The sequence below is a fragment of the Sceloporus undulatus genome, chromosome 3 (assembly GCF_019175285.1).
Source record: "Sceloporus undulatus isolate JIND9_A2432 ecotype Alabama chromosome 3, SceUnd_v1.1, whole genome shotgun sequence".
Taxonomy (NCBI): domain Eukaryota; kingdom Metazoa; phylum Chordata; class Lepidosauria; order Squamata; family Phrynosomatidae; genus Sceloporus; species Sceloporus undulatus.
Window position 1 is genome coordinate 240384621 of NC_056524.1, and position 19655 is coordinate 240404275.

The window sequence follows — 19655 nt, forward strand, 5'->3', positions numbered from 1 at the left end:
TGTGACCCTGGGTAGGCTTTCAAATGCTTGTTCTTGTTCTGTGTTTTCAAGTCATTTCTGACAGTGACCTATGACTGGGTTTTCTTGGCAAGGTTTATTCAGAGGAGGTTTGTCATTGTCTTCATCTTAGGCTAAGAGTGTGACTTGCCCAAGGTCACCCAGTGGGTTTCTGTGGCCAAGTGAGAATTCAAACCCTGCTACAATACTCAAAATTACTATAATACTCCAAGCACTACAATCCACTGACTATCTTTCTATAGCATTACAAATACTACAAGTGTATGTAGGCTGATTCAAAAAGAATTGTGCAAAATCAATACAAACAGCTTTATTTTTGCACCATCTGTCTGTCTTTCTTTCTTTCTTTCTTTCTTTCTTTCTTTCTTTCCTTCCTTCCTTCCTTCCTTCTTAATCCCCCTGTATAAATGGGGGGGAGAGTATAAGAAACCTTTAAAGCAGACAGAACAAATGAAAAGTGACTGTGTTCCTTTAAAGGTTTAAAGACTGTTGCCTTCGCACACTTAGTGATCAGCTAAGGGGGGATGGGGGTGGGGGTGGAAATTAGCTTTAATGTTTCAGCAAGGCTACTGAACTCACAGGGAAGAAGAGTTGGCCCTGTATTAAGGCAGGTGATTTCACTAGAACAGTTCAAAAAGTGTAAGTCACAGCTCAGAAATTTCAAGGCATATGCTGCGGTACCCTATTCCATCAAAATTGTTATTTTACCACTGTGAATATGTTGTCCATCTATGGTGCTGCATGATAATAATCACAGAATACAGAACAATCATGTCCCATTCAAAACTTGTGTGTGTTTCAGTACTTCATATTCAGGAGGCATACCACAAGGTAACTATAAAATGATTCATGTTTTATTCTCAAATACCTTTTTTCCCAATGCAAAGGAAAATCAAGTCACTCTTGCTCTGGTATGCTGCATTTAGCACACTTACTAAAGCTCCTTAAAGTACGTATTTGCAATTTAATGCCACAGGGCTTATTTCCTTTTGCTCAGCTGAGCTAATCAATCACTTGCCACCCTGGCAATGTAATGATACTGCTTCTGGAACTGAAATTGGAATGAAGCCTACTTAGGATGCTATCTAAGTTCATTTGGCATCCTCCTATAAGGTTGTAAAATTCTGCCTTCTGCTTTTCAGGCTTTGGTGAAATCCATCACTTTTTCCAGTTTTACCAAGATAATATCATGTACACACATTATCGATATCTATGACTGCGCTTAAAATCAGTGTTTCTGGCTACAAATAGGCCTGGATTATATATGGCCAAGTTATATCCTTTTTAGGATACGCCATTCCATGTCCACTCATATTCTTTCAGCACTGCATGACCAACTGAGTATGTCTGGACCTCATTGGAATGTCTGTGGGTCTCCCTCCCTCTTCCATTTTATTTTTCCTCTTTAAAGAGAACGCACTCTTATGATCTTTGGGAGTTCCTCTGAGACTCCTGGTAACCCTTCTAATATATGGATGGCATCATTTTGACCAGATAAACATTGAAAGTTACAATCAAATTCAATGTTCAGTGGAATGCATATTCCCTGTGATGATGGGAAACTCAATGTTCTACATTTCCACTGTAGTGGACAGATTGCTACCTGGAATGTGGGGCACAGGGTGATTAAGATGGTCCACTGCAGGAGGCTTATGGATCTAGATGGATTCCTGACAGCTCTTGGGAAGTTCTCAGTTGCCTTGGCAGGTGATCCTGTTGAAGTCCTGGCTGACCTCTGGAATAGGGAAATGTCCAGGGTGGTGGACACAATGACTCCTAAACATCCTCTCAGTAGAGAGCCAAGTGAGCCCCTGGGTTCACTAGGAAGCTGCTGGTGACAGAGCCTAGAGGAGCTATGGTGGAAAAAGAGACTAAACAGTGGGACAGAGACTAGAGCAGCAATGGCGAAAAAACAAGCCCATTGGAAAAGCCCACTGGAAAGCCTATTTTGTGGCACAAATGGCAGCAAAGAAATCATTCTTCCTTGCCCCTACTTGGCAAATCTTGGCAACTTCATGTCCTGTATTATTGGTTACACTGAAATTTCTGCAGCCTGGGGATGCAGACAGGATCTTTGGAGAAGTGAGAGTCACCATGTGAAAGCTAGAGCCAGAGGAGGGCTGGTGGAGTGGATAAGTAAGGTCATGAATGTTTCACTGCAGAAAAGCAGGATTCCAGCCTATGGAACCTATGGAACTGGTTCCTGCCACGCAGGTCAGAAGTGTGACCCCACTGTAAATCTCGGAGACACTGCCATCCTAGTCTGGAACATTACTATGCAAAGGGATCTTGTAGCACCTTTGAGAGTGAATGAAAAGAGATGTAGAATTCGCTTTCATAGGCGTGGCATAGAGCGCTCAAAAACAGAGCCCTGCCGGCGCTTGTTTTTTCTCTGCAGGGAAGCCACAGCCGCCGAACCGCGTGGCTTCCCTGTGGAGTAAAAAGAACCTGTAAAAAGCAGGTTCTTTTTATGCTGCGGCTGCAGCATAACAAGTGTGCCACTGGCACACTCATTACGCAAGCGTCGTGCGGCGCCATGTGGATGCCGCGCAGCGCTTGCATAACAATGGAGGTACCCATGTGTACAGGGCGCTGCCATTTTGACGCCCTCATCACGTGCTAGGATTGAGGGGCGTCTGGAAGCGCCGCCCAGAGGCAACCCTAGCAAGTGACGAGGGCGTCTTAAAGGGCTGGTCTGTACTGGCCCATAGACAACCTCAGATGTGTGAATTTCTGTTCTGTAATTGCCAGAATTCCTCCTTACTGCCATGCTGCAGTGGGGCTGATGGGAGTTATCAGTAAAAAATATCTGAAGGGACAAATGTTCCCCACCCTGATATAACTTAGTACAACTTGCCTTTCCTAAAACAGAGACAACAAGCAAGTCTACTTAATCAGAGTTAAAAAATCTAGGCCTAAACCCAATTGCTAGTCACAAAAGTAGACCCCTTGAGTCAATTTTTGAATGGCAAGTCAATACATCTGTCAAAGCCATTGATTTGATAGCCCGATGAGCAATAATTAATGTGAGCTCTTCCTTTTATATATATATATATATATATATATATATATATATATATATATATACTTTCCTTGCTTCTGCTTCCTTGCTTTTTTAGATTTACAAATGTCCAATTGCCCCTTCAACTGGGACTGTTATTGCCATGCCAAACACACACCAATCTAGTACAAATCATGTAATTTCTGAAAGAGCAACCAGTTGTCTGGCAAAGGGAGTGGCGCCTACAAGCTAATCATGACACGTTCACTGACATTTACTTTAAAATCATATAAAATTAAAACCTGTCATCTGTGTTGGTAGTGATGTGAGCATAAAGGTTTTGCAAAAATCAAAAGGAAAGGGAACTAGTGGAAACAAAAAGGAAGATCAAGGCAGCTGTGTGACATTGCAACAGCATTAAAATGCCTACCATTGCAGTGGCACTAAAGGCCTTCTTTTTCAGTCATTTCTATGAATGCTGACAAAATGTAGAAAGCTTCAAAGGGCTGAAGCATGCTGAATTATTCACTGCCACTGCATGTGCCACAGACACATGGACTCTTGACGTAACCCGCTTTTTAACTGCACGCCAAATGATTTTAGAAATCTCCCCTTGCATTTCCTGGAACCTTTCCCGGTAGAAATAGCTTGATACATATGCACAGCTGCTCAATTGCTCCTTTGGAATGTAGGAAGGCTCTAGTTTCAGGCTACTCCTCACTGTAACTTCCGTAGCATGTTTTCCTGCTCTGATGCAGAATAACAACTGAACATTCACTTTTCTCTGGCCTTCACATTCCTTAAATTGCTCTAGTCCATGCAAGACACTACAAAGCTTTAGCTTCAAGTTTCCTCATAGAATGAAGAGTTCATCACCTTTTATTTAAATAATAACAAGAACATTTTTTTTCTAGTCTTAGAATCATAGAATCAGAGATGGAAGGGATCACAAGTGCCAAAACTGAAGCACTCCTGAAAGATCCCCATCCAACCTCATGGTTCTACGGGTGACTCCAGTGCTACCAGAATGGAACCAAAGAAGAAAGTAAAAATGAGCTAGAATCCATTCTATTTTTTTTACTTCTTATGAGTTAAAATACTATCAAGAGTGTCAATAGACTGGCTCAGTTTCTTTATAGTTTACGGTAAGTGCAGTAGAAATAAAGTTACTGTATATGAGCAAAATGTGTATTTGCATTTATTTGGAAAAAAAAACACATTTGTGGCTGGAGCACATCCTTTGTATGCAGAATGCCCTAGATTCAGTCTGTAGCAGATCTATGTCTGAAATCATCAACAGCATCTGCTACTTATTGCAGAAAATATTGAAGCACATGAACCAACAGACACTCAGGTACAAGGCAGCTCCCAATGTTTCAAAGGAATCTACCTTTGGTCCTCCGTTTGTTTTGGACCTCAGCTCTCAGAAGTCCCAACCAACTTGGCCAACAGTCAGGAATTATGGGATGTGAAATCCAAATCATCTAGTACATAGAGAATCAGTATACAAATCAAGAGGTAAAATCTGAATAGGCGGATCAGGGAACAGGAATTTAGCTTGTGCTGAGTGGCCTTATGCTCCCCTTGAACATGCAGGATCACAGCTTGGGGATACTTGTGGTTTCAGCCCTGAAACTGGATGCTATGGTTTTGGTGATGGTTGGAGATGCATTTGGACTACAGCTCCCAAAATCTCTAAGGCAGCATGGTTCTGCATTGTGAAAGTTTCTGGGAGAGCTACAAGGGTGGTGGCAGTGGAAAGGGAAAAATCACACCAATTAACCTGGCAATGCTAGAGCACTGGATATTCCTTTGCTGATGGGTGTGTTGCCCTAGACTGGGCAGCTGCAGAGTCCAAAAATTCTACACCGAGTGCCTGCTGTCAACTAGCCAGCTAGCAGCTGTGGTCAGTCTGGAGACCCAATACTGGTAAAGAGGAGTCTGCTGAAAGAACTCCACATCCTTTTATCCAAACCATCCTCATTTCCTTTCAGTTGCCTAGTAGTCATAGCAAATATTTAGTCAGTGATTTTTCTTCATTGATAGGTTGGATTAAATAGGAATATGGGAGATGGGGGGAAAGGGAACTGTTGGGGCAGTGAGGAAAAGGTTTCACCAGTGTGGGATCTGCTGCATTCTCTCTACCATTCTGCCCAGACTTCAGTACCACTGAAAGTGGTGAGAGGAAGTTCATAAAAGTCCCTGCTGAGTAAAGGCTGCATGCCAGAGATCACAGCACAATTTCTTTTTAAAACTCCTCGAGGGGGTGAGGGCAAAAGATCTCCTCTGCTAAAATTAGCATGTGCAACCACAGTGCTAGATAAATCAGAGGTACAAACAGTACCATCTTTCCAAAGCAAGTTACTTTTGTGTTGTCGCTATGTCTGCATATTGCTTTTCAGGGTGCAACATTTGAAACTCTCCGCCACAGATGTAGAGAGCTGCATAGATTAAAGAAACCTGACACTGAATTGCTGAGAGCAGTCAACAATTTCATCCTTTGCCCAGTGCTAAGTGTAAACTACTGCTAAACATGAGAAAAAGTAAAAGCCCTTCCCTACCCACCCACAATTTAGGCTGCATCCCCACTGAAGAAATAATTCAGTTTGACATCACTTTAACTGCCACAGCTCAATGCTATGGAATTCTGGAAATGGTAGTTTTTTACAGTTGCCTCTGTCAGAGAACTTTAGTGCCACAACAAACTACAAGTCCCAGAATTCTATAGCATTGAGCTACAGCAGTTAAAGCAGCAATTAAAGTGGTGTTTGACGGAATTATTTCTGCAGTGCAGATGCAACCGTAGTTAATTTTTTTGCTGTATGTATACATCTGCACTGGCTTGCAAAAGTAAAAAATAGAAGAGTACAACAAATGCTTTATATTTAAAATGCTTCATCTACTAGATTGTATCCCCTCCCCCCAAAAAAAAAATTTGGCAGAAGACAGGTCATGATACATCACTGTCAGACTCTTGACATTTAATGCATTAAGGGTACATTAAGTATTTAATGACCACCATTTTAACATTCAGTAAATACAGTATACATATTCTGAAACCAATAGTATATTTAAAAGCACTGACAAATAACTGGCCACTGTAAAATGAATTGACTAAATGTCTCTCAATCATGGATAGGCAACTAGAGGAGGTCAGGGGGAAATTTTGGGTTCCCCCCCTCCCCAAAAATGGTATACCAACTGGGGAATTCCTGAGGAGACACCCAGGGGCCATACATGACACATGGGCCACATTTTCCTCACTCCTGGCTTAGAAGAACATACAGCCCATTATGCCCAAGTCTGGCCCTACCAAGGCTGCTCCTAGGTGCTAGGCACAGCAGCATGTCTTACTTCAAGCAGCAGACACAAAAGGGCAACAATTAGTTACTTCATATGTTATTACTCTATATTACTTGCCAGAGAGTGTGTTGGAAGGACATTCCTTGTGCTATTTTCTGTACAATTTGGAATTGAAATTATCTGTAATAAGTCAAAACTCATTAGCCTGCATTTTGATGAAACAGTGAATCATGAATTAAAAATTAAATATAAGCTACAATTTTTTAAAAAAACTGAAGTAATATCTAAAGTTTTTAAATAATTATGAGTCTGTTATACAATATATAACAAAAGACATATAAAATTTGAACTCATCATGGTTTGGAACAATTGTTTATTATTTTAATATAATTTTATATCACTAGGCCAAAACACACTGCAAAAATAATCCAATTTGACACCATTTTAACAGACTTGGCTCAATACCAGAGTATTCTGGGAACTGTCATTTTGTGAGATATTTAGCCTTCTCTGTCAGAGAGCTCTAGTACCACAAGAAACTACAGTTCTCAGAATTCCCTAGCACTGAACCAGGACAGTTAAAGCAGTATCAAACTGCAGTATTTCTGCAGTGTGTTTTGGCCGATTGACATGTGGTTTAATCTTATCGTGATTTAACAAACCAGAGTTTCCTAGATTTGGACATTACTGATAACTACGGCTTTAAAAGCAAACACAAAAACTTCAAGTTGCCTTCTTGCAAGAGCATGTGAGCTTTTGGGATCACTGTACCCTCTTAATGTACTGGGATAACATTTTTTCCTGTCTAATAATAATAATAATGTATGAATTGGGCCTCTATGATAATGCTACAATAACTGTGAATTCTTTTAATAGTTATGGTGAACTAAATGAGTTTGGAGAATAGCTTGAAATGACATTAAAATGTGGACAAATCTAGAGTACAGTCAGCCCTTCATATCCATGGATTTTTTATCCACGGATTCAAGCATTCACGGCTTGACAATATTCCAAAGAACATAAATTTCAAATAGCAAACCTTGATTTTGATATTTTATATAAGGGACACCATTTTCCTAACCATATTATTTAATGCGACTTGAACATCCACAGATTTTGGTATCCACAGTGGGCCCTAGAACCAAATCTCAGTGGATAACAAGGGCCCACTGAACTTGCAAGAAATATCAAAGGAAAATTAGGAAAATTAGCCCCGATTTATTACTCTTAGTCTCCACCTTTCATGGAAATTTTTTTTAGAACAGGCAAAAATTATTTTTCCTGCTTTGCCTCCGGCAGCAAATTTATTATATACTTTATTTTCATTTATTTATTTATTTATTTATTGAAATGTGTTTATTTGAAATAAATTTAACACATTTTAGCTTATTAATATTTTCTTACTGTTTCTAACTTGTTTAGTCTGTTTTAAAGCTATTTGTAAGCTACCCTGAGATCTCCTGATATGGGTCAGGGTATAAACATTTTAATTAATAATAATAATAATAATAAATACCCCCCCTTCATATTACACAAAATCTTATGAATAAATATATATGGGAAAGTCTCCCGTTCTCAGAATATTCCATCCAATAACTCCTGTCTGAAAAATCTAACTTAATTTACATTCATGTCAAAGAATATAATAAGGAATCACTTTTACCAGTGGCCTTTCTAACCTCCTTCTATATCTTCAGCTAGTTATAAACAAAAATAGATGGGCAGGATTTCAAAGCACGAGTCATTTTATGCCCTCCTAGACTCAGCCACATCCTGGTGCATCAGAGTGGGCATTAATAAACCCCCAGAAACGGTATGCCAACTGGTGTCATTGCACAAATAGAAAACATATTTCAGTTTGCTGCCAAGAAATGTGAGCTTGGATTGCTAAATACAGTAGAAACAAATGTTACCCTGGAATAGCCAAAGGGGTTAGACACAAATCCCAAAGGCAAAAGGACACTGTAGGCATGAATTTCCATCACTCCATGTTAGATTTTTTGTACCCTGATCCTGTGCATGAGTACTCTGAAATAAATCCTGTTGAGTTTATTAAGATTCATTCCCAAGTAAATGAGTATAGAGTAACAGGCTAAGGCCGCAGTCTTATTTACAATTCATCTGTAGTGAACTGGATGAGATTTCTAAATACATATAGAATAACACTGGAAGGCTTCTTTGTTTAAATGGAAAGGAACAAACATGTTAAGGGAGTGATGTGTGAGTGTGAGAATGTGTATGTGTATGTGCATGTAACTAAATTTATATCTATTCAGAGGTGGAACATACTGTGTTCAATAGAACTTACTCCAAGGTTGTAAACAAATGATAGATGTTGTCATGTGAAGAATAGCCTCCCCAAAAGGATACAGTTTTCACACTGTTTTGGAATGTAAACAGTTAATTGTGTCATTAGTAGGGAATACTCCCTAGTATGTGAAAAATTTTGTAATTTTCTGAAGTGATTGTTTACTTAAAGTCATGGAAAGGAAGCACCAAATCTGATTTGAACAATGTCAGTTCTAAAATTATTAATCATAATAAAATTTTAACTCATAAATAAATAAAAGTCCAAAAGTATATATCTTTGTAAAATGGGAAAAGTCTCCAACCAGAGGATAGATTTGAAGAGAAAGGTCTAAGATATATGAAACTGTAAAATCAGAGCTTGGAAACATTATTGTATTGGAGAACAAGTATAAGAATATCCAAGCTGGCATAGATGGTCTCCATGTTGGCTACAAATTTCTGGGATTTGTCTAAAAAAATAACAACAGCTTTTCCAAACTCACTGCAAGATGACCCCAAACTGCTGAAACAGACTCAAGAACAAGCCCTTTGGAGTATTTGCATCACTGAGAGGTCCTTCAAATGATGATCATGTGGGCACCAGCCATCAGTAAAATCAAAGCCCAAGAGGAGACTATTACCACATATATTTTCCTGGTTCTATTTTGATATGTTTTAATGTTATTTGAATTCAAGGATTCAACTCTAAAAGCTGATCTTTCCAAGTCAGGGGAGATCCTATGCTGAAAGAACCATAGGATTTCCCAGTTATGGTGTTCAGCAACCCATAATAGTAACAATGTGAGCCTTAAAATGCTATGATACCTGGCGCATGAGTTCTTCCTGGCGCATGCGAATCCTCTCTCTTTCCATCTGGATCCTCTGAAGCCTCAGCTTCTGCTGATGTTGCTGCTGGGAAGTCAATGCATTCGGCATGTTCAACAAGCCAGTTTGAGGGTTTGGAGTAGGATGGGTCTGCTGGGATATAGTTGTAGTTGGTGTCATTTGTGGCTGGTGTTGGTGATTCATTACTATGGAACAAATAGAGTTTAGAAATTATTAGGTTCAGTGCTTGCATTAAAACTTTTAGTAGTTCATATATCAAAGCAGATAAAACAATACTATATTTAGTACTAGAAAATTAATCTGAATGTACTGTGCTTTCATAAAGAAAGAAAAGGAATGAAAATCCATACAAGCTCTGTGGCTGGCTCTTGCCATGAGAAATCTGCCTATATCATTTGAACCAAGAATGCTTTTCTCCTACCATCCCCTCCCCATGATTGGTTTTGGGCTGCAGTTAGTAGAAATCTGGAATTACATTATTATAGTATGTGAATTACAGAATATTGAAATGGGTGTATTTTATAAACTCCTGATTTATTGTGCCAACTATTTTTCAGCCATGTTTGCTTTTCTGTTCTTTGCCCTGATTTCCAAAGCCCCCAAAGACATTTGTTGCACTGACTATAGATCTGTCTCTTTACATCAGTGATATATTCAAGTCTTTTACTCCAAGTCAAGTCTCTGCCTTCAAGTCTCAAGTCCTTGCCAAATACTTTCAAGTCAAGTCTCAGGTTGAATCTCAAGTCTGGGAGCCAACTTTTAATGGGGGGAAAAAAGAGGTGGGATGTGTTTCTCAGAGGGGAACAACAAACAGATTAGGCAATGGGCATGAGGCAAGGGTTGGAGGAGGCTCCTAAAGTTTTTGAAATGCTTTATAAGGAACCTTCCACCCCAAGCCCACTGCCTAATGCATTTGCACATCCTGCGCTCTGGGAGTGGGTCTTGCCTTTTGCTCAAAGTGAATGACCAGCAATCGGTCAGTAAAAATATATAAGTCACCAAGTCAAGTTGAGTCAGTGTATCATTTATTGCCATGTCAAATCCAAGACCGAGTCCCTGAAGTGACCTGAATCTGACTTAAGTCCAAGTCAATAGACATGAGTCTACATCATTGCTCAATGGATTTAGAAATCGGCTCAAACTTTTTAAAATATAAGTAAAAAGGGAGAAACTTTGCAGCATAATCCAAGAAAAAAAAAGGAGAACAAACATTTTACCAAGGTTGAAGACCCTCTGCAGGCTGAAAACACACCCATCAGCCAATGGGGAGGGAGTAAAGTTAATTTGCAGATCACCTCTGAAAAAAGAATAGACAGCTATTTCCCTGTATTTAGGTACTTATTACCTTAGTCTTGTGAGATTTGTTGGGGCAGGGACGTAGCCAAGGGGGGGGGTCTTGGGGTCCGGACCCCCCCCCCCCCCCTAGAAAAAAAAAAGGGGGGGGGCGCTGTGGCCCCCCCCCCCCAGCCCCCTTTAAAAGGGGGGCCTTTGGTTGGGCCCCCCCCCCCTTCCTAAAATCCTAGCTACGTCCCTGGTTGGGGATAATCAAAAGCAACATTATTAATAGTAGGTTTCTGACATAGTCCCTTCTGTGGAATAAAGCAAGTGTGCTTGTGGAGTTAAACTTGAATCTAGTTTGAGAGACAGTGAAAACTGCACTTCCCTACATGGCATGAGAATTCTTTCAGAATTCCCTAGGAGGGGGAAAAAGCTCAAAGCTGTGCTGAAAGTGGTGCTGATATATAAAGTCTTACAAAACTTAGGACCTAGGTAGGCAGACTATGGAAAAGTTCCTTTTTTGATATGTTGGCAATAGTGTTGCCAGATTTCCAAAACAGAAATAAGGGACAACTGAAATTCATGACATGCAGGACTGACAATCAGGAAGGAGTTACAAACATGTTTGTGTTCTATTTAAATACCAAATGAACATATTGATTTTAGTTAACTTGGCCAAGCACTATGCCTTGAAAGCGGGACCTAAGGTGGTTTACATCCAGTGATAAACAAGTACCAATAACAATTTGTACAAAAAGAAATTTAAATTAAAACAATAAGCAACAAAAACACAAGAGTTAAGACAGTTTAAACCTAATTAAAACATGTGCTATATGTTGTCTCCAGTCCCTGCCCCAAAGAAATTACAGGCGGGTTATAGACCGCCGAAAAGCAGCGGTCTGGCTCCGCCGCCGCTTGCAGCGTCCGGGAGCCACAGCTTCTAAACCGCGGGATTCCCGGACGCTGCGAGGAAGGAGCGTGGAAATCGCGCTCCTTCCTGGGCCCCGGAAGTGGCGCCACAAAGCGCAAGGCATGCTTTCACGGCGTCACTTCCGCTGCGACACGTCTGGACGCTAGGCGTCCAAGACATCAAAATGGCAGCTGCCGTGTGGAACGGCCGCTGCCATTTGTTACGGACAGAGTCCGTAACAGGAGTACGGGCGTCTAGAAGAGACACCCCTTTTTTAAACTGGGACATCCTAAGGACGTCCCAAATGGCGGTCTGTAACCCGCCACAGTTTCTTTTCTCCTGCCTGTGGATATACTCTTAAATAAGCATCAAGGCTCTTGCTGAGGAGTCAGACTAAACATGCCAAACAGCTACTGGGCAGCAGAAGTAGTGAAGGGTGACTCTGGCAGAGGATATTTCAGAGACAGCAGCAGTGGCACCATAGCAAATGCTGGGCAACCCCACTTTTGAAGATCCTTTTACCATGGAAACCTGATAATGACACACTCCAACATGAAACAACAGATAGTGCAAGGATACACTCAATAAGCTATTAGGATTATGCAGAGGACAACTATGAGTAGCACTGGGGCTAACAACACAACTAAACTGAAGCCGAAAGGATATTCAGATGTTGATGTGCTCAGAGGCAAAAGGAAAGTCTGAAGCTGCACAACACATATTACAGGAACACAGAATGTGAGAAGCATGAGTCAGGGAAAAATAGACATAGTAAAACAAGAAATAGCATTTATAAATCTTTCAATACTAGGGGTGAGTGAGTTCAAGTCAACTTGAATGGGACATTTTGAGTCAGATAATTACACAGAGTTTTTCTGAGGAATTCTAACAAGAAATGGGGTGGCTTTGATAGTGAGGAGAGATATAGTCAAAGAATAGAATGCAAAGTCTGACTGATTAATATAATTATGACTTCAGGGAAAATTCAACAACATAATATAATCCAAGTTAATGCTCCAACTATAGATGCAAACGAAGAAGAAATGGAAAGATTCTATGCTGGAGATCCAGTAGGAGACTGATCACAAACCAAAACAGGACTTCTTGTTAATTACAGGTGACTGGAATGCAAAAATAGGAAATAGAGCAGAATCAATGATTCTACTTTCAAGAAATGGCCTGGGATTAAGAAATGAAGCAGGTGACTGACTGAAGGAATTTTGCAACAGTTTGTTCATCACATCCTTCAAATAATCCAAGAAACTATTATATACATGGACATCATCTGATAGTGAGTATAGAAATCAAATAGACTATATAACTGGAAGCAGAAGATGGGAAAACTCCATTCTCTCCTGAAGAACAAGACCAAGAACAGACTGTTGAAGTACACTCAACCAACTGCTGAAGTACACTCAACCAACCGTCATGACAAAATACAACCTGAAGAACATCCCCATGGAATTTTAAATTAATGTTAAAAATAGATTTGCACTATTAAGCCAAATTGACAGGGAACCTGAGGGACACTGTCCAGGAGGAATTAAAAAAGACATCACAGTTGGCTCTTGGTACCCACAGACCCCCCCATCCCACCCCATGAATACAAGGAGTGAGAAATGCCCAATTTCCAAGTTGGGTTCAGGAAAGAAAGGCATACTAAGAATCATATTGCAAACATATGTTGGATGACAGAGCATACCAAATAATTTAAAAAGAAAATTGGCCTGTGTTTTATAGATTATAGAAAAGCCTTCGATTGTGGAGATCATGGAAAAACTTTGGATTCATCTTAAAGAAATGGGTCTGCCACTACATTTGATTGTCCTGATGCTAGTGGCATCCCGCACCAGGGTGTCACCTGGTCAGGGGTGGGTGGGGATTCAGGGGCAGAGACAAATGAACACACCCTTACCTCCCTGCTTGGCACAGCTTTACACATGTGTAAAGCTGCACCAAGCAAGGAGGAAAAGAGAGGCCCAGGGCAACCCTTCCTCCCTGCCCGGCAAGGCCTTACATGCTGTGCCAAGCAGGGAGGAAGGGATGCACTGGGCCTTTCCCTAGCATGGCAGGGAGGTGGAGGGGGCACTCAGCCAGGTGTCACCCCTCTTCTGGGGTGTCACCTGTTGCAGTTTGCCTCTCCCCACACACCCCAGTGTATGTATATATTAATACATATCCTGTAGTCAAGGCAAGAGGCTACTACCATCAAGACAGAATAGAGAGAAACAGAATGGTTTCCAATTGGCAAGGGGTCAGGCAAGGCTGCATTTTATCATCCTATCTATATGTTAAATATATCACATGTAAAGTAGGATTAGACTTGGAGGAAGGAGGTGTGAAGATTGGAAAAGAGAACATTAACAATGTAAGATATGCAGATGACACCATACTACTAGCATAAAACAGCAAGGAGTTGGAACGATTACTGAAAAAAGTAAAGGAAGAATGTGCAAAGGTGGGTTTAGAGTTCAGAGAATAATGACCATAGATTATTTACATAACTATAAATTAAACAATGCTATTGTATTTCTGGTTTCTCTGTATGTCTGTAAAAATTGGATAGTGAAGAAAACTGACAGGTAGAAAATCAATTCATTTGAAATGTGGTGAGAAGAGTTTCAGGGATACCATGGACAGCTAAAAGACAAATAAAATGGCCCCAGAACAAATCCTAGTATAATGGTTTAAGCGCTGGACTACAGCTCTGGGGACCAGGGTTTGAATCCCCCTTAGCAATGGGGGCAAGTCATAGTCTCAGCCTCAAGGAAGTCAAAGGCACACTCCTACTGAATAAACTTTGCTAAGAAATCTGAGTGATAGGTTCACCTTGAAGGCACACAACATTAAGAAGATCAAAACAAGTCTGAACTCTCCCTACAAACTAAGATGACTATAGTAAGACTGTCCTACCTTGGATATATCATTAGAAGACATGTAAAATAAAGGCAGATTGAAGCAAGCTTCCTCGAATCCCATCTTGGCAGAAAGGCAGGATATAAATTCAAGAAATATGTACATACATACATACATCAGGGTTCTTTTCATTGTAAAAATCAATTGAAGAGGAACACTTATTCCCAGCTAGGCCTCATTACAGATCTACTAGTATGATCTGTTTGGTATGTTCAATTTACAAACTGTTGTGTGGCAGGGCAGGGCAGCAGCAATATAAGCAAAACTTTGTCTTGGAAACTTAAAAGGAGAGCTTTTGAGCTGACTTAGACATAGATGAGCTAGAGGCCATTTCATAGAGAGATTATGTAAATAGAATACACAAATCAACACAGGTGTTAATTGTCTGAGGACTGCAGCATAGTTTTAAAAAAAACAGTATCAGCAGAATCTAGATACTGTTATGGGTTAGCCTCCATTAAAAAAAAACCCATTCCCAGTCTAGTTCACTGCAAACTGGCCATCATCAAGTATCAAGCAGAGCAGTCTGATGAAAAACATATGCCTGCAGAGGTAGGAAAGAAACCTAGTCACATACTTCTGACTTAGTCACGACATTGTGAAAAAGGAGTGGGACTGTCTCCCCCCCCCCCCCCCCTTTGCTCCTGCCAACAAAGAACTGCCTGTTTCCCTTGCTTCCCAGAAACAGCATTAGTCTTCCAACAAGGTCAGCAAAAATATTGCTTTTCAGTTCAGAGTGCACTGTGGTCCAAAAGTCTGCAAAGTATTAAAGAAAAATGCTACAGTGCTCTAAATGCACAGAGAACTGTCTATTCCAGAGTAATGAACTGAGAATAACCAGGGAGAAAACCTTCAACAATCCAGAGCAGAAACCTAAAGGGATCTAGGGTAACAAACATTTAACAACACTTTTCTGTCTTTGTTAATTTAGACTGATGGCAAATACATGAAATAGCCAAAATAGTACAGGTGTAATACCATTCATTTAAATGATCATGAAATAGTTTGGACTGGCTGGTGGTTGTTTTTAATAGGCTGGGACCATATTAGGCCTGCTGACTAGTCTAGGTAAATTAGCAAGAGAGCCGTGCTGGGGCCAAAAGTAGGGCTGGGGAGCGCACAGCAACCGTATGCTCCCCAGCCCTATTATGTATGAAGGGTGCCAGTTGGCATGGCACCATCCATACCGGCACGCGCCTGATGTCATCATGTCGCTGGAGGGCGCTTAGGGTACCCTATTTGCGGTGCAAGCCCTTCAATTCCACTTTAACTGCCATGGTTCCATCCTATAGAACTCTGGAATTTGCAGTTCATGGAGGAATATTTAGTTCTCAGCCAGAGATCTTTGAGGGCTTGCCAAACTACAAATCACAGGATTCCACAGTATGTATCCATAACAGATAGTGGAATCATAATGCTGTGTTTGTGTAGTATGAAAGGGTCATAGCCCTACTGGACAGTCATTGGGCTAAAATCAGTTGCTAGTCCCAACCAGAACAGACCCATTGACTTAATTAGCTTTATTAAATCGATATGTATGTTTTGTTGATTTAGTGGGTCTACTATATTTCAGACTTTAGATTGACTTTTTAAAGTTCTGTGGTAGGATCCATATTCAACATTAATTCTGACACAGATATTTATATCTAAATGCAGGTTATCTAGGCTCATGGGGAAAGCCTGGAAATAAATCCCTACCTTTTTAGACCACAGTGTAACTTTTCCAAACTTTGTTCACAGGTTACATTAAGACTTATGGCCTTTCAGATGTTTTGTACTTTTTTTCTTTTGGACTCTAATTGGCTGAGTTTCACTTACACAATAACTACAAGTTTTTCCAGATATAGTCGGCCCTCCTTATAGGCGAGCTCGCCTTCCATGGCTTTGAGCTCACGCGGAAGCCAAGCCCAGGCAGAAATAATGGGTTACGTACTCATGCTGTGCGCCCCGGCGTGAGCACACGCCCTGTTATTTCCTATGGGGCTTGAGCTAATGGATTCCCTGCGTATGGGGAGGGCAGAACATATAGTGCAGTACAAGGGCTTCTTGAGAAATTTAATGTTCTCTGCCTTAAAAAAGGGCCCATGGCTTCACAAAAGACAAGAGATACCCTGGATCCCAAGAGAAGTTCCTTTCCTGCTGCTAATGGAGTTTAAATTTGTCTCCTTTGTCTCTGTCGCCACGTGGTTAAAGAGCAGAGTGACCTCTACCTGCACTGAGATCCCTCCAAACCAAACCACTACAGCAGAGACAACATCTGATACTAGATGTAGGCCTGTGACTCCAGCACTGTCACTGTTTTTCTCCTGTATGATTTTTAAAATATCTTTTGCCTGACCCAGTGGAATTTTGAAAGTTTGTATGATATGTTCTGTGCATTTTGGTTGGCCAACAAAGATATCGAAGGCCTTCAAAGGTATTCTGTGGATTTTGGATTTTGTTTTACACTACATAGTTATAGAAGTATGATACCACTCCAGCTGTGAGATTCTGGGATTTGTACTTTTGTGACATTAGAGACCTCTAATGCCTATTCTGAGTAACAGTAGCACTAGAGCTTTCTAGTAAAGAATTCTAAGTAGGTTACCAAACTGTAATTCACAAGTATTGGGATGAAGGTTTGGAAAAGTGGCAACAACTACTAAAACCGTGTAGTTAGTGAAGTTACTCACTGAATGAATATTTACATTTGAGATGTCTCTTCTCTTTCAAGGCTTTCTCTGACCACTCCACCACATTGGCTCTCACAAGTGTATTGACACTTCTGCACACATCTGAGAAAGCAGGAATGTCTAAACTAGCCTCCAGGCAGTAAAGCAAAATATTTTAGGCCAGGTCTTTCGTCAGCTGAATAGAAAGAAAGGCATTTGTACAAAATGGGCAGAAATTATTTGGGCTGTCTTATAAATTATACTTTCTCCACCAGTAAACAACTTCTAATTGTATTAGTCATCCCAATCACATCTGGCACCTGTCAGTTTCTTTCAGGATATCAAGTGATCAAACACAGCTTGAAACAGGAAGAGGCTTCACAGCACAGGTGGAGCACCAATATAGCCAAGATGGGCTGGGGGATAAGATGTTCCTTCTCAAAGTTTCAGCAAACACCCATTTCAGCAAAGACAACTTAGTTCTCCATTATCTCTGAGGGCTCCACTTGACTAATGTATCCAAATCTAAAACATCTCCACCTCTAAAGGTCACATCCCATTTATTATGGCAGGATATGGAAAATATGTTTCACTTATTTATTGTTCTTGTAGCACCTCTGAGACTAAGGGAAATAAGTTGGTAGCTAAGCTTTCATAGTCTCGCATCTATGAAAGCTTATGCTACCATCTTCTTTCTTTTATTACCAAAACACACTGCAGTTTGAGACCACTTTAACTGCCCTGGCTCAGTGCTATGGAATCCTGGGAACTATAGTTTATTGTGGCACCATAGCTCTCTAACAGAAAAGGCTAAATGTTTCACAAAACTACAATTCCTAGAATTTGCTGGCATTGAACCAGAGCAGTTAAAGCAGTCTCAAACGTGATTATTTCTGCAGTGTGATCTAGACCACAATACTGATATTCCATACTACTACAGTGTGACTATGGGCCCAAACAGACAGGCAAAAATAAAGCTGCTTTGGGTCAGTTTGAAGCAGGGGTAGGCAACCTTTTTGAGCCGGGGGCCAGGTTGCTGTCCCTCAGACAACTGGGGGGGCCGAAGCCAAAAAATAAATAAATAAAAAATCAAAAAATTAAATAAATAAACAAACCGGGACTAATGTAAGACAAAATTTTCAAATGGAGGCCACTTTTTTTTAAAAAAAATGGAGGACACACAAATTTTTTTACTGATTTTTAAAAAATGTTAATATAAATGCATGTTTTGGAGGCCTCTATAGACAATTGCCCCCCTTGCCTGCCGCTTGCCCCCTTGCCTGCCACTTGCCCCCCCTTGCCTGCCTCCTCCTGATAGGCCAAATGCTCTGGCGGCAATCGGCAGCAGGACCGGGCTGGGGCCGGTCCCAAGGCCTTGCCGGGCCGCATCCGGCCCACGGGCCACAGGTTGCTTACCCCTGGTTTGAAGGTACAGTGGTGCCTCGGGTTATGAAAGTAATTCGTTCCGCGGCCGCTTTCGTAACCCGAAAAGCCTTTGTAAGCCGAATTGCCATAGGCGCTAATGGGGAAAAGCCGCGATTCCATGCGAAAAAGCCGAAAAAAGCACCAAAAGTTTTTTCGTAACCCAAAAAAACATTCGTAACCCGGAACAATAATTCCCTATGGGATTTTTTCGTATCCCGAAAATTTCGTAACCTGGGTATTTCGTATCCCGAGGTACCACTGTATGCTGTTTAAATTATGCATATGTCCTAAGAGGCTGGAAGCTGCACCAAAGCTATGCTCCAGTCCTAAGGACTGGAGCACAGCTTTGGCCTCTTAAGATGTGTGTGTCATTTAAACAGCATACCTCCAAAGTGATCCAAAGCAGTTTTATTTTGGCCTGTCTCTTCAGGCCCTTCATCTTTGAATTCTATATCAATTGTATTGAATTCTATTTACTGTTGTTATACAGGATTGTGTTATGTTTTATTTGTAGAAATTCCTGACAACTTTAAGAAAAAAGAAGGATATAGACATAGGTGGAAAACAGCCAATTCTTGGGAGGCTAGCCATAATCTCTCTTCCCAAGGTAGATACTTTCCAGCCACATCTGTAGCTGTGGCTTCTCTTTGACCCGTCTTTCTTTTGTCCTCACTCCTATGCTTCATGAAAATTTAACAGACATACTATGTGTCTCTGTTTGCGTGTCTGTTTGCATACACATAGTTACTACCAAATGATCTGGAAAGAGAAGCTAGCAATGGAAGTTCAAGTGTATCAGAATATCAAAGAACTATTTTAATTCACACACCTAAGTGTGGGAAAAGACATCAAATACACCAAAGATATCCCTGTCTGCTATGATGTACTCCCGAATCACAGTCCTGTAATGAAAATTCTGATTGACAAGATTCACAAATGAATAGACATGTGAATGATCACCTGAAAGCAACTACACTGATGCGAAGCAGCCTCTCGTGTGGCATTTTCCCCAGTCTTT

The 19655-nt window shown here is 40.8% G+C and overlaps 1 protein-coding gene across 1 annotated transcript in view; it reads right to left on the reverse strand.

Moving 5' to 3' along the window:
• Positions 1 to 19655, reverse strand: part of WWTR1 (WW domain containing transcription regulator 1) — a 113953-nt gene that overhangs the window by 12499 nt on the left and 81799 nt on the right. Inside the window, exon 3 of the mRNA XM_042459012.1 lies at positions 9437 to 9642. Coding sequence (XP_042314946.1) covers positions 9437 to 9642 — 206 coding nt within the window. The remainder of the gene's footprint in view (positions 1 to 9436; positions 9643 to 19655) is intronic.